The sequence below is a fragment of the Melospiza melodia genome, chromosome 1, assembly GCF_035770615.1.
Source record: "Melospiza melodia melodia isolate bMelMel2 chromosome 1, bMelMel2.pri, whole genome shotgun sequence".
Taxonomy (NCBI): domain Eukaryota; kingdom Metazoa; phylum Chordata; class Aves; order Passeriformes; family Passerellidae; genus Melospiza; species Melospiza melodia.
Genome location: NC_086194.1, coordinates 131,504,582 through 131,518,867, shown reverse-complemented (window position 1 = coordinate 131,518,867; position 14,286 = coordinate 131,504,582). Strand labels below are relative to the sequence as shown.

The following is a 14,286-nucleotide window of genomic DNA, read 5'->3' as shown; positions in this document are numbered from 1 at the left end:
ATGGAAGTGATGTTGATCTAAAAATATCAAGAATTTTAGAGAACAAGTAAGAGGCTAGAAGGTAGAAGACTTTGAGGGGTTATACTGCCTTATGTTTATGTAGAATTTTCCCAATGTCATATCAAAGGATTATTCTGATTTTACACAGGAACAAATGTGGCTGTGTTGCTGTTATTTACAAAATTGTGTCAAGATATGGAGGCCCTGGTCAGAATCCAGCTGTCCTGCTGTCAGCTATATCAGAGAAACTACAAATTAACACCTTGTATTTTCACATCTTTCTCATCATAAGTATTCCCCATCCTCATAGAGAAGGTCTTGGAAAGCCAAAAATATTCCTGGTCAGATGCTCTGAGAGCTGGAATCCAAGATTGCACCCATCTACATTACCTTGCTATTTAGTTCTCACTTGTGTTATTGTGGTGGGAGGATGCCAGGCACCCACCAAAGCTGCTCTGTCACTCCTCTCTGCAACTGGACAGGGAGAGAAAATATAGTGAAAGGCTCATGAGTTGATACAAGGACAGGGAGAGATCACTCACAAGTTACTATCATGGGCAAAACAGACTCAGCTCAGGGATATTAATTTAATTTCTTATGAATCAAAATCAAAGCAGGATAATGAGAAGTAAGACAAATCTTAAAAACACCTTTGCCCTACCTCTCCCTTCTTCCTGGATTCTATCTCCTCTCCCCACTGGCACAGGGAGACAGGGAGTGGGGGTTATGGTCAGTTCATTACAGGTTGTTTCAGTTGCTCCTCCAGGAGAGGAGTCCTCCCCCTGCTCCAGAGAGGGTTCCTCCCATGGGGAATAGTTCTCTGTGAACTTCTCCGATGTCAGTCCATCCCATGGGCCACAGCTCTTCATGAGCTGCTGCACCATGGGTACCTTTCCATGGGGCGCAGTCATTTAGGCAGAACCTTCTTCAGTCCTGTGGGTCCCCCACAGGATCACAAGTCCTGCCAGGAAACCTGCTCCAGCATGGGCTCCTCTCTCCATGGGTCTGCAGATGCCTGCCAGGAGCCTGCTCCAGCAAGGGCCTCCTGCAGGTTCACAGCTTCCTCTCAGGCACCCACCTGCTCTGGTGTGGGATCCTCCATGGGCTGCAGGTGGATTTGTGCACCCCCTGGATGTCCATGGGCTGCAGGGACACAGCTGCTTCACCATGGGCTGCACCATGGGCTGCAGGGGAATCTCAGCTCTGGTGGCTGAAGCACCTTCTGTTCCTTCTTCTCCACTGACCTTGTGTGTAGGGCTGTTCCTCTCACATATTCTCACTCCTTTCTTCTCTGGCAGTAATTACAACTGCACAATATGGAGTTTTTTTTCCCTTTTAAAATATGTTATCCCAGAGGCATTGTCACCATTTCTGGTTGCTGCTGCCTTGGCCAGAGGTGGGTCCATCCTGGAGCCATCTGCCATTGGCTCTGCTGGACATGAGAAAAGCTTCTGGCAGCTTCTCACAGAAGCCACCCTTGTAGCCCCTCTGCTACCAAAACTGGCCACACAAACCAAATCCAGTTATTTAATTTGGAGTTCTCATTTTACAAAAGGCTGCAATTATTTTTACTTGCTAGAGACTACATTTGTATCTGAAAAGTACTAAAGCTGGTTTATGGCAGAGAGATAAGTAAAAAACTTGACCATCTTTTCTAAAGTAAAATTATTCAGTTGAACTTAGGAACATTGCTTTACTTTTTTTTCCCACCAGCAATGCCTTTAAAGCAGTTTATATAGCTGATTAACAGACTTAGGCTTTGCTAGTAATTTTGACAATCTTCAATTTTTTGCTAGTATAGCTTAGATCAAGGGACACGGCCATTTTCTCATCCTTCAGGCTTTCTAAAGGACATCTGCTTTCTAAAGCTGGAGACTGCTTCAATGTAGTCAAAGTGACGAGTCCTTAAAAAACAATATACCAAAATTCTGAAGCCAAGGAGTGGGTTTTTTTCATATGCTACATCTGTTAAGAGGCAATCTCAATCTGGGAGTCTTGCATCACCAAATCCCAGGGCAGGGCATTCCCTATGAGAGCTCATTGCATCCACACCCCTGTTCCTAGACATGCACTGACATCTGACAGGGATGCTCATGACTGCCCTGCCAAAAGTACTGACTGTAATAATGCTTAATACTGAAGTTCCTCTTTTATCACCTGCCAAAAATGTCGGTTCAGGGTTCAGCATGTGAGAGTAAATTCAGGCTCCATCAAAGCCAGTTGGAGTTTTGCCATCAACTTTGATGGGGTCAGGATTCCATCCATCATGTCTTATGGGTAAGGGAATACAATTTCTTCAGGAAGCCAAATGTTAGCTCTGATGCAGTGGATTGTAAAACCCATTATATGTGTCCTTAACTGAGACAAAATTTGACTCACTCTCTTCAGTGGCCCAAGACACAATGGCACTCACTGGTGCCTGCTCCTCCTTGCTGCAGATCTGTTGTGCTGCTTGTTCTTGCAGAGGCAATTCAAACATCCAGTTCCACAGTGCAAAATCCAAGCAAAACCTCATAGAGACCTGTACACTGACAGGGCAAGAATCTTGGTTTCAGATACAGAGAAGTAAGTGAAGTCAAATGTAGTATTATCTACATGTAATGTTTAAGCAACATCAGCATTCTGCTCTTAATCTGTGATTTTAAAAAGCCTGGTAATCAACAAAGAGATTTTCAATGTATCTTTGAGTTCAAATTTAATAGAAGACCAGAAATGTGCTTGTTGAAGTTCAAATGGAGAAAACACATAGCATAGTAAAAAAAAGTGTAGTAAAAAACCTAATTAGGAAATAGTAAAATCTGTAACACAAGTAAAGCTGGAAACCATTTTTTCATCCCAGAGTAAGAAGCTGCATTGAGTGGAAAATATAAAGGTTATTGAATGTTACCTGGGAATAAATAGTTGAATATGCAGTTTTCTAAATGGCATTGTAATTAACATTGTTATTTTCATTTATAGCTAGCTTAGCATGAAACATGTAGCCTCTTATGCGTCCTGTGGCAAATCCAAACAGCTGAGAATAAAGCAGGCTGGAGGAAGAGAAGGGCAGCAGTCCCCCTAGCTGGGTGCTCCTGAGTCTTGTGGATGTGTCCTTTCACTCCTAATGACATCTATGTGATTCTTTTTGTGTCCTGTAAGGATGTATCTGTCGAACAAATTAAAAATCAGGGAAGACTTCATCTCCTTCTCATTCTTTTTATTTCTTCACATTCAATTGAATGCATTTATTATTTTTCATTATTGTTTCAGGTGGGCTTAGGGTTTTTCTGCCCCCTTCTCTGTTATTCTGATATGATCAGTTCAAGGGGCAGAGCTGCAAAAATAACCACATTGCTAATTCTGAAGTCTGTACCCAAAAACAGGAAAGTGCATGTGTAGTGGGGAGACCTGGCAATAAAAGTGGATTTAGGTATTTTGTAAAGGTAGGTCAGTAATACTTACCACATACAAAAAGATGCACACATTACCAGGGCCGTTGCTTGCTTACCATATTTCATATATTTTAAATAATTCTCTTGGTGACCCTGCAAGTTGCTTCACTGCTTAGAAGTTACTGTTTTGCCATGGCAGCAGAAGGTAAAATAGGGACAGGAGGTAACTAGCAGATTTTAATTTTTTTTACTTTTGCATTTGTATTAGATGATAAGTGAAATTTTCTGCCTTTAGATGTAAAGGATTGAAAATCAGTTATCTTTTTTTTCTGTAGGTGTTAATAGCAGCATATCTGCTCACTGGTACTGTTGGTGTGGAGGTCTGGCAGAAGCCTTTGCTCTTTGGTTATTATATTACAGATGTATTAGTTATCCTGCTCATAGGTAAGTGTCCAGTTCTATACAAAAGTGTGCTGCTTTTTAATAATTTGGACTTGATATTTTTTATACTTCCCTCTTTCTTTTTTTGGTTTTACTTTTGTAAGTGTTGGCTAGTCCAAAAATACATGAATAGAGATAATTAAAAGGGTTAATACTGTAAAACTTTTAAAAAGTAGATAATTTTGGAAAATTTGTTCCTTGCTGAATTAGTGTATGCTGCACACAAATAATATAGAAAATACTCCTTATCTGCATGTGCAGTTCAGTGCAGTGTGCTGGCTTCTGGCTCCCAAAGTCTCAGGAACTCCTCATATCACTCAGGTAAAATGTCACTTACATTTATGTATATTCTAAGTTTAGTGTTTTGGCCTGGAGCACATTATGTTCCAAAATGTTATGTACAGGGGGAATGAAGACATTATTTAAATAACCTTAGATGCACAACTGTAAATATGAATAAAAGCCAGGTGGTTTCTAAGGTCTTCTTTAGAAATCTTTTGCAAAACAGAAGAGATTTATTTTCCATACACAGCAATAGCCTATTTAGCCATTATTTGATGCTGTCAGTGTAGTTTGAAATGAGCACTGAATGTTTTTTGACTGCTCTATCAAGACTGAGAATAAGAGCAGTTACATTTTAATGAGTTAGAAATATAGAAGTCTTAGCTGAAACTCTGTGTATGCAAAATGTCTTTGATGTGTTGCTTGGAAGGTGAAGAAATTAGCATATGCATTTTGGAGATTTTTATATGAGCATACAAGTGGTGAGAAGAGGGCACCACAATACTGTTTGACACAAACAATCTAGGCTTGCATCCCAAGAAACATCTTCTGCCCTTGGGCCAAATGGAGGACTTGGTTATAGGTGCTTCTCCCATGTCAGCCATTTGAGCATTTTGCCCTGATCTGTGCTCTCACCACCCTCTCCTTATAGCAAGGTTGTCAGCAGGCACCACCTCTTGCCCCAGCACTGTTTCCTGGAATCCCTAGGTTAGAAAGGACCCTGTTCAGGCTGTGCTTTCTAATGAGCAGTGTCTGCAAGGATGTGGTTTTGTGCTTTACCCAAAAAAACCAACAGTGTGTGACCAGGATGATACAGTCTTTTTCTAGTCAGACCTGAGTTAGGCACTCTGAGGAAAAGGAAGAAAGGAAGGGGGGAAAGACAGTGGTTGCCTTTTCAATAGTCAGTGAATTATTCACCTTTGACAGAGGTGTAGCTGCAGACAGGGAGTGGTTTGTGCTCTTTTAGCAGCACTGCAAGCCCAGGGCAGATGGATGCTGGATCGCCCAGAATGGGCAGGTCAGGGCAGCGCTAGGGCCAGCAGAGCCCAGCCCACTGAACACACTGTGCTGCACACACCAGTGCTTGCTTCCTGTCACTGACACACATGACAGCCCATTCAGGGACTACTCTGATGGCTTCCCTTGCACTTGGGAAGCCATGGATGAAGGTTTAATTCAAACTGTTCAACATAGTAGGAATGTTTGTGGAAGGGAAGCATCTCAGCATTATCAGATCTGCAGGTGTGAGCATCCTTTTTCATACTCTGCCAGAACCAGCTGCACAGCAAGGTTTGATGGACTGTTCCATTAACTCCAGAATGAAGTAGTGTTTCTGTCTTCTATCTTCTTATGGGTAATAAAATACAATTTCTTCAGGAAGCCAAATCTTAGCTCTGATGCAGTGGATTGCAAAACCCATTATATGTGTCCTTAACTGAGACCAAAATTTGACTCACTCTCTTCAGTGGCCCAGGACATAGAAGTCAAAGAAGTACTGCTTCTGTCTTCTGTGGTATGCTGATATGAATGGATTTGTGAGCACAGAATAGTATTTCTTCCATCATTGTCCCAAGCAGAGTAGGCTTAACAAGGAGCCAAAAGGTTTCTCCAAAAACCTTGTCTCTAGCACACCATGCACAATGGCATCTTTTGCAACTTATTTGAGGTTAAATATGGGTTTTAAAGAATGCAAAATAATAATCTTGGTTGACTCTATATTACAGAATCATCATAGTTCTTAGTAAATCTCTTAGAATCTCTTAGACAAGACAAAAGTAGTATCCTTAGTATCCTCTTAGACAAAAAGTAGTATCCTTCTACTATGGACATGCTGGTCCAGAAAGCACTGCCATTTCATATTTTAATCTGAGCTCAGCAGTGAGGTGGTTGTCATTGGGTAGCCTGTGTGCAGTGACCAGGGATATGTGAAATTTTTAGAAGCTTGTGGTAAATTACAGGACCCCACTGTGACTGCAGAAACAGTACCTGTCTAACCTACACCAAGGGCCAAGCAGCCAGGAATATTCAATTATTTTCTCCCTTAGAGGGACTGCAGCAAGTGTGTCTTGCTCAGCCAGAACCATTTGTATGAGAGAGCCCCCTCTGGCTGGCTCAGTTAAATGCCTTTGTGGCTAGTTAAAAACAAAGTGGGCCTCTGATGCTTTTTACAAGCTAGTTTCCCAGGATCCTGAGAGGAGCCATTAAACCATAAATGCCTGTGCTTAACCATCTGATGGCATTTAGTAGTCACCAGTGGTCCTTCTAACAATGGACCTGTAGCTGCTCCATCAATACTTGGCATTTTTTTGGTGCTTTTACTGTTCTGTACACAACAGGAGTTCAGCTGCTGACCTGTTGCTTCTCTGAGAGCAGCTGGGCTTTAGCCCCACCTTCTCTAGTAGGAACAAATCCAAACAAGATGCACAAGAGTGTTTTTCAGATGTCCTTCCTGTAGTTTTCTGGGAAAAAAAAAAATCCATGTATAACCTCAGGATGAACTCTGCAAAAGCACCTCTTCAGAGGAAGCTGTGGTATCACCAGGTGACACTCACTTATTGAAAGTAATGGAGCTTTTATCAGGTGCCAGAACACACAAAGATATACATAAAAGTGCAGCAGTACTGGTGTTTAGGTTAGATGTTTTAGGAAAGAGATCTTTATGTATGTTCTTGGGAACTCTCTGGCACACTGTGAACACCTGTAGGAAAGCCAAGTCCTGAGCTGCTGAGCAGTGACCTCAGAGGACTACCCTGTGAAACAGAGGAACTTCAGCATAGCATTTTATGGGAATTTATCAGCTACCCAGCAGACATGATCCTGTAATTTTCACTGGCAGTGAATGCAATTCCATCCTTCAGCTCCAAAACACACACCTAGCTGGACCCTGGATCAAGGAGGAAGGGATCAATCCCTCTCCTGTTTGCAGAGCAGCTGACCTGGCTGCTGGGCAGAAATGCCTTTTCTCTCCCAGCAGGGGAGCAGACAGAGCCTGGTGAAGTTATGTGCCCGTGTGCTCATCTGCAACTAATTACTGTGCACTCATCAGGGCTCCTGGGGATGACACTCCAAGAGCTCTCTTGGGATTTAAGCACAATTGTTCCACAGCATTATCTGGCTAACTAGGGTCCCTTCAAAGGGCAGCACTGGGGTGAGAGCTATCATTTATTTTCACCCCTCCAGGGCATCCCAAATGCCCAACATTCCCTGTCACTGTGCTATCAGGTTGAGAGCAATATGAAATATTTACAATAAGCATTTTAAAGCAGTCAGTTCTGCACATAAATTCTAGTACCACAAATGATGCTGTGGACTTTGTGAGAAGATTTTCACTGACAGGTAGGCATCTGTAGTTCAGAGAGCAGCATTACTAATTGATGATGGTTTCTGTCTCACATTGCTATTAAATGACCTGCATGCTCTGAATGAAGCATTTCTCATGTTTGGGACCTTCATACTTGCTCTGTATGAAGATTTTATAATGTCTAATAAAATTTGAGTTCAGGCTACAATCCTTTCCTAGAGAAAGGAAGATGGAGACATGCATCTTACTGGAAATTTCTTTTGCTATATTTTTTTGTTCAGAATTGACTGAGGGCTTGGAAGTTGTGGTGGGATGTACAGAAACAAGCAGAGTTAGCACATCAGCTTCATTTCCTTAGGAAGGCAAGTTGGAAAAATGATGCCTGGATGCACAGATTTTCCTGGTCCTTCTCAGTATTAATTGCAACCACAAGAACAGACTTCATGGGAAAAGGATCACTTAAGCATGGAGTGGATGTGTTATACTTCATCAGTGTGGGGCACATGGGGCAGACTATTCTGTAAGCCAGACATGGTGTCATGTTTGAGTGTACTATGTGTGGTCAACTGTGCCCAGATCTGGCTACTGAAAACTGTGGCAAAGGTGAAACAAGTTCTCAAAGTGCAAGTTTGAACATGAAATGTGAATTGAATATTAATATCTATCAGAGATCTGAAAATTGAACTTTGTTTTAGAGATGGGGCCAAAGCATTCAGAATTTTTTGCTATGATGTTCGTGGGTTTGGTTTCTATGCTGACTTGTACAGAGTGTTTTCCTTGAGGGTCACTCTTCCCTGAGCTACTTAAGTATATAAAATGAGGGGTGAAAATATAAATGAACAGATCATAGCAGCAAAACACTAACAATGAGGCCAAGCTGTAACACTTAAAACATGCCAATTATTTGAATTCCATCATAGTGGGAAAGCACAGCACAGTTTCTCCTCTAAACCAGTGCCTTGTACTTACTCTGTGCTACATTCTGTGCATCAAAGGAGGACACACAATCCTTGCCATGGGTGTTCATAGAGCAGCCCGTCCCTTTTTCAGTGTCAGAAACTGTTTAGGAGGCCATGGTCAAATTATGAATTGTTTCTCCCCCTGTGGAATGATGTCATTCTGTAGTGATTTCCTGTAGTTCCCATTGCAAAGTGGCTGATGGCTCTGCCCTAGTGATGACTTGCTGAATGATTAAATGTTAAGTGCAATGTTTTCAAAAGGTTATTGCTCCAACAGGCTTTGACCAGTCCTGTTTGAGAAGTGTGCTTAACATGAGTTGGCTTCTGCATGTCTGTCACCGATTCAACATTTATCAAGGCATTGTTGTGACAGATTGTACAAGGCTCTGTTAAAGCAAAGGGTGTGAAATACTCACCTGTCACTTGAGATATATTTTTAAGAAGTCACTGAGTTCATGTTCAGAGTAACTCATCTGAACCAGTCAGAACAATAACCCAGAAGAGCAGAGTGCTCAAGGCCAGAGGCAGAGCAGTGTCACAGGATGCTGATCACAGGTGGGAATGAGTTTGGAGGTGTTAAGCTGTGAGGAGTCATTCCAGGGGCTCTGGGACCCCCAGGAGAAGGTCAAACAAGGGAGCTTGCCTGGGAAAGTCCTTCTAGAAGCCAGTCTGGCATTTTCCGTGGTGCTCAATTCTTGCTGTGCCCAGAAACAGTTTGAACAGAGCTGCATCAAAGAAGCAGCTACATCCATAAACTAATAAAATAATTCTTTAGTTTGTGCTAAATTCCTCTGAATGCTAATTGTTGTCTTACAGCTCAGTTCGAGATAAATGCCATGTGTACTCCCTGAGACATTGAGAATAAGGTATAAAATCAACAAACATGATAAACCCATCTCTTTTCAACAAACATGATAAACCCATCTCTTTTCAACAAGCATGATAAATGCATCCCTATACAATCTTTGTACTCAAAAAATGTCTTAGATGCTAAACATCCAAAACCTACATCAACTTTGTGCATGAAGACAGTGCTTATGTTTACCTTATGTTCCCTTAGTCCCTGTAAAATAATTTCATACTCTGGATTTTAGGTGTGTTTTTCACCCTAATGTAGTGCAAATTATGTATTTGTTTTCTAAGGTTTCCACGCACCCCCCCCCAGCTACTGAGTGGTTTTAAGTTTGCCATTGTACAGAGTAATAAAATATAATGCTTTTTTAGTGGACAGCTCAAAACACAATTATGTGTTTGCACAATCAGTTAAAAGAGTTGTCTGCTCAAGACATGCCAGAGAAGGTCACACTGTTCCACAAAAAGCTTCTGTTCCAGGAACAAGTGCCTCTAAAATGTTCACATTTTGATGAAGCTTGATTCCAGGCACTGATCAGTGTGCTACATATTCAGTGTGCTAAGATATTTTCATGTGTCTAGCTGCTCTAAATGTGCAAGGAATTTGAGAAAAATACCGTGGAAAAAGTACTTAAATATTTTTTTCCAAGCTAATATTGAGGGCTGGATATTTTGAATCTAATTTTTCTTGTCTGGTGGCTAAGAAAGGTAAATTATAACATCCCATTTCTTTCCAGCAAACATAGATTATGATGGATTATTAACCTAGAGATGGAAAGGCCAAGCAGTGTACTGAAGAAGGCCATACAGAAGTGTGGGCACTTGGAGAATGAGGAGAGTGATAGTACTTAATTTGTAAGCTGAAATGCAAGTATAACCACCCACTGTTAGAGAGTTGGTCAACTTCAGTGATATGATCAGAAGGTCTGCACAGGCTTCTTCCCTGCCTCCCAAATGGGATGAGTGCGCTGGGGAGTATTTTTTTGGGGGGATGGGGGGAGCATGGCAGGGATGGTGCTTTTCTGAACAAATTCACATAATTTCCAGTGCAGTGTTCACCTAAAATTACATCCCTTTAATTACATCCCTGTATTACACCGTCTCGTTTTTGAATTTTTGATTTTTATCTATCAGGAGAGCCAATTCTTAACAAATAAAATTTTAGTGCTTTTCTTAGGACAGTTTAAGGATGATTCATTTGTCAGGAATTTACGTACAAAGGAGGTTTATGATAACAAATGTGTGGAGAAGATAAACAGCAAAGGTTGTCCTTCCTCTGAAGCACCATAACTTGTTTAGTGGTTTAGGTGTCTTGGAGTCACTTCTTTATTTAGCAGTGTTTACAGTCTGTGAGGTCTTGTGTTTTCAGAAATGTGGCTACCTGCATCAGGCTGTTTGCTTTGTCTGAGTGCCAGCATGGGGCTGTTGGTACTGAAACAGCATTTTCTGGAGCTCACAGTAAGGTCAGCAGTTTGCTCCTGGCCATAGCCTCTCTTTCTCTACAATGACCAAGTCTGTATTTTGCAGAAATGCCTGAATTAAATCAGGTACAATAGCCACAGTAACTGCAGCATGTCATGGAAAAAACCTGTCTGCCTGTAGATCTTCAGTAGTCGTTAAATTTAGTTACAGGAGCATTTAAAATGCCCTCACATAATTAAAATATATTACTGTCACTCCAAATAACATGGGTGACAAAGTATCATGGTATCCGTTCTGTGCTAGCTTTTAAAAATTATTATTAATTTATTCAGTTATATCACAACACCTAATTGGTTTGGAATTGAAGTACTAAATGAAATCTAAAGTTGTCCTTGAGATTGTTGGGAATTGCCTTTTGATTTCTTTTATACACATGTATATAAACATATATACTTATATATATATATATATATATATATATATATATATATATATATATATATATATATATATAACATATATAAATATATATAATATGCACACATATTCATATGCATATCTCTGTGTGTATCTGCTTTTATACACATACATATTTGGAAAACAGGGTAATGCCTTCATTTCTTCACTTCTGATACGTCTTTAATCCTGAATTTCTGAATGCATTGGGATTTGTTTGTTTGTTTATGCCTATGTTTGGCATTTTTTAATATGAACAAAATAATTCCTAATAAAGAGCTTTAAAAATGTTTATTTCTCTGAAAAGGGAGTTTACATTGTGCAACACAGAGGACTGAGATAGGATTGTACCTAAATCCGAGGATTTGGGCTTGATATTTTCAGCCTGGCGTGACACAAGAATTCCCTGTGTATCTGTGCCACCCATCTGTGCTTTGGTATTTCTGCCTTTAATATAGGCCTGTGTTCTTACAGTTGGGTCTCAGATTTTAAATCAGCTGAAGAATGGGAAAATAGTAAAGAAGAAACTAAAAAATCCTGGAAGAGCAGTATACTACCTCTAAGAATACTTGAGGAGTTCTATTTTCCCATACGTGATAAAACATGGAATGCGCTGAAATTAAATTTTAAAAATTATTTTAAAATAAAATATGTCTTTTAGGACATTACAAACAGCAAAAAAAAGCTCCATGATGATCAGTTGGGCAGTGCCTGGGTGGCTGAGCGCCAGAGAGCCAGCAGTGGGTTTGCTTTCCAGGCTGCACCTTTTGTTCCTCAGAGCAGCAGGGAATGGCAGCAATGCGGATGCAGCAGTTTAGCTCCTGGGCACAAAGGGACCCTTAATGCCAATTAAACAGCAGACTTAATGAGTACCAAAAGCAGCCCCCGAGCCAGGCCTCTTTAGCTAAAAAAAGATGGGAAGGCAACATGTTGTAGGAAATGATGGAATTCTGAAAATCCCATAAGAAACGGGGAACACCCTTTGCTTTCCCTGCTGCATCCTCAGCTCTCTCGCTGTGCTAAAAGCAAAGCTGTGTAAAAATACAGGGGAGTAACTGGTGGAACTGCCCCGTTTGGAAAGTGGCTTTTTGCTAGCTGGGGGACTGTTTGTGGTCAGTGTGTTATTTCTAACTAAAATGGCACTTCATAAAAATAACAAATTGTTGGCAACCATTGCTCTTTGAATTCTATTTCTAGGTCTAGTCTCTATTTCTGTTCCTCTCGGTTGCTTTTCTCCTAACAAATCAAACTTCAGGATTGCAGCAGGAAATTTAGATTTAACCTCAAGAGTCAATGTTTTGTCTCATGTCTGCTCTAATGTGATACAGATGTTGGAACTGCTGTACGTAAGTCAAGATTTTATTGAACCAGCGCTCCCTGCCTAATAGAAAACACAGCTAACTGGAGTGCACATTAAACACAGATCACTCTGGAGGCACTAAGCCTGTGAATTCTACAAATATATTGACAAAATACTTGGGACATTACTTCAATTGCACATCCTTCAGCTGTTTGATAGGGAGTTTCTGCCATGGTGAAGGAGCAAAGCTCTTAATTGTTTTAAGAAGCAAACCCAAAAGGTAAACATTAAAAAGAATGCAGTACCTGAAATTATTTACAGGCTGGCTTTTCTTTTTTTTCCAATTCTTTGTTTCCCTCTCTTTAGCAGATAACCAGAAAAACTGGAGAGACAGATTATCTATTCTATCCCTTTTTACTTCTTTTTTCCCCAGCAATCCTGATCTCCACTTTTCTTTCATGTTTAGTTTTCCTTTTCTTGAGTTGCCACCGTGGCCAGGGCATGCTAAACGCTTGGATATGTCCTTAATGAGGACTGAAGGGTAAACACTGACATTTCTCAAGACACTGCTATGTCACATTAGCCCCAGTACAAAGCCATGTGGAATCATAGCTTTCCTCTAATCATTTTCCCTCCATATTGCTAGTAAGGAGATTTCTACTTTTCTGTACAGGCAGCACAGTGCTTCTTAAATTATATATTTATATGTATAAGTATATGTATATGTATATGTATATGTATATGTATATGTATATTTATATTTATATTTATATTTATATTTATATTTATATTTATATTTATATTTATATTTATATTTATAATTATACCTGAAGGTTTAACACATCAGAGTGCTTTTCTTGCCCATAATAAAATAGGAATTATGTATTAATTTAGTGCACCACACCCAAGTCTCATGCCCTACAATAAAAGAGCCATACAGAAATGTGCTACCCATAGCAATCTCCAAGCAGCAAATTGACCAGGGAAAAGCCCTCAATGCATAGAAAATGGGGAGAAAGTACAAACCAAAGAGCTCTACAGGGAATGACATTGATTTAAAAAGTCATACATATTTTCACCTAGTTAGGATTGACTCATAGAGTGACTTTTTTTGTTTAAATCTCAAGCTTCCATTTGTTGCTGAAAGTCTTCTTTGATTCTTGGTTGGAGCAGTGTATTTTGGAAGGGGGTGTTAGGGGGCTACAGCTGGGTCTTCAGGCAGCTCAGGGGCTGCTGGCAGCTGGGTTGATAATGCCAGCAGCACTGCAGGGAGAAACAGAGTTAGCAAAGGTGAAACCTTTGTGCTTTGTGGGTTAAAGCTGAGCTCCAGAAACAGCACAGCTGTGGTGTTAAAAAAAAGTAAAAAACTCTCACTTGTTCAAATGATGGACATATCATAAAAATTCATTAATTTCAGCTGTTGTATTATCAAAACAGATCATTAGTTGACCCTTAATATTTTGAACTATAAACTTATTTCTCCACTAATGTGAACAGCCCAGCTTGAAGTTTATTGTCTTTCTGTATTCCACTGGAAGGCTTTTGGTGTTAGACTCAGGTTTTTCTACATAAACAGCAGCTCATGAAAAGTAGGGCTGTTTTGGGTTCAGCTGACAAATCTGGATGAAAAATAATTGATCCTATCTATTAGCTATATCAGAATTTAAAAAAAAATTCTGGTCCTGTCACTCATTACACAGGAAATTCTGTATCAGCAACTATTTCCAGCAGCTAGCTTTGGGAAAAAAAGAAGACAGTTTTATTATTGCCTAAAGCCCCCAACAGTTCATATCCTGTAATGAATACAGGAATACCAAATCATTTTTAGAATAGAACACAAGGTCTGTTATCATATGAAAAAACTCTGAGGTCATCAGTGTCAAATTACATATTAATGTTTTT

At 40.2% G+C, this 14,286-nt stretch overlaps 1 protein-coding gene across 1 annotated transcript in view; it reads left to right on the top strand.

Annotated features, from left to right (window-relative positions):
- Window positions 1-14,286, top strand: part of LOC134424585 (ethanolaminephosphotransferase 1-like) — a 57,779-nt gene that overhangs the window by 32,243 nt on the left and 11,250 nt on the right. The window contains exon 6 of the mRNA XM_063168397.1: window positions 3,707-3,815. Coding sequence (XP_063024467.1) covers window positions 3,707-3,815 — 109 coding nt within the window. The remainder of the gene's footprint in view (window positions 1-3,706; window positions 3,816-14,286) is intronic.